At 41.2% G+C, this 549-nt stretch overlaps 1 protein-coding gene across 1 annotated transcript in view; it reads left to right on the plus strand.

Moving 5' to 3' along the window:
* Nucleotides 1-113, plus strand: part of LOC110021852 — an 8,712-nt gene extending 8,599 nt beyond the window's left edge. The window contains exon 2 of the mRNA XM_020720533.1: nt 3-113. Within this exon, the coding sequence (XP_020576192.1) occupies nt 3-113 (111 nt within the window). The remainder of the gene's footprint in view (nt 1-2) is intronic.
* Nucleotides 114-549: the final 436 nt, after the last annotated feature.

The raw sequence follows: 549 nt of genomic DNA on the forward strand, positions 1-549 counted from the left end.
AGTGTCCCCCCCGCCGCTGCGCTTCACTGGTGCGCGAGCAGAGGGGGAGAATATACATCCTTCGTCGCTGCGCTACCATGCTTTTGTGCTGGTATATCCACGGAGATGAATAGCAAGCTACTTATCATCTTTATATGTTTACGTATTTTGCCTAACCGATCCGTTTCTTTTACTCGGTCACTTTTTGGGCTTGGCTGGCTTGATTAAGAAAAGCTTTCGTATCTGCAATTCTGCATGGTTGGATTCTTTTATTTTTACCCTTCCGGAAGTGGACGGATGGAATGGGTTTATGGGGTTTCAGATTCCATTTTGTTTTTTTTTTGGGTTTTGTTGTGTTGCTGGAGTTGTGTTTTTGGCGTGGGGCTTAAAGGCCACCATGTTATGCTTTAACGGAGTGTAATCAATTTATAGCTAGTCATGGCATAGTTGGCGCTAAGATTTCTCGAAAGTAAACTGGCTTGTTTTATGATTGTCTCGTGTGCTAATTAGTTTATTTCATCGTTTGAATGATTTATGATGTTATTAAGCGATCAATTTTGTTTCTTTTTT

This window comes from Phalaenopsis equestris, unplaced genomic scaffold, assembly GCF_001263595.1.
Source record: "Phalaenopsis equestris unplaced genomic scaffold, ASM126359v1 Scaffold000150, whole genome shotgun sequence".
Lineage (NCBI taxonomy): Eukaryota > Viridiplantae > Streptophyta > Magnoliopsida > Asparagales > Orchidaceae > Phalaenopsis > Phalaenopsis equestris.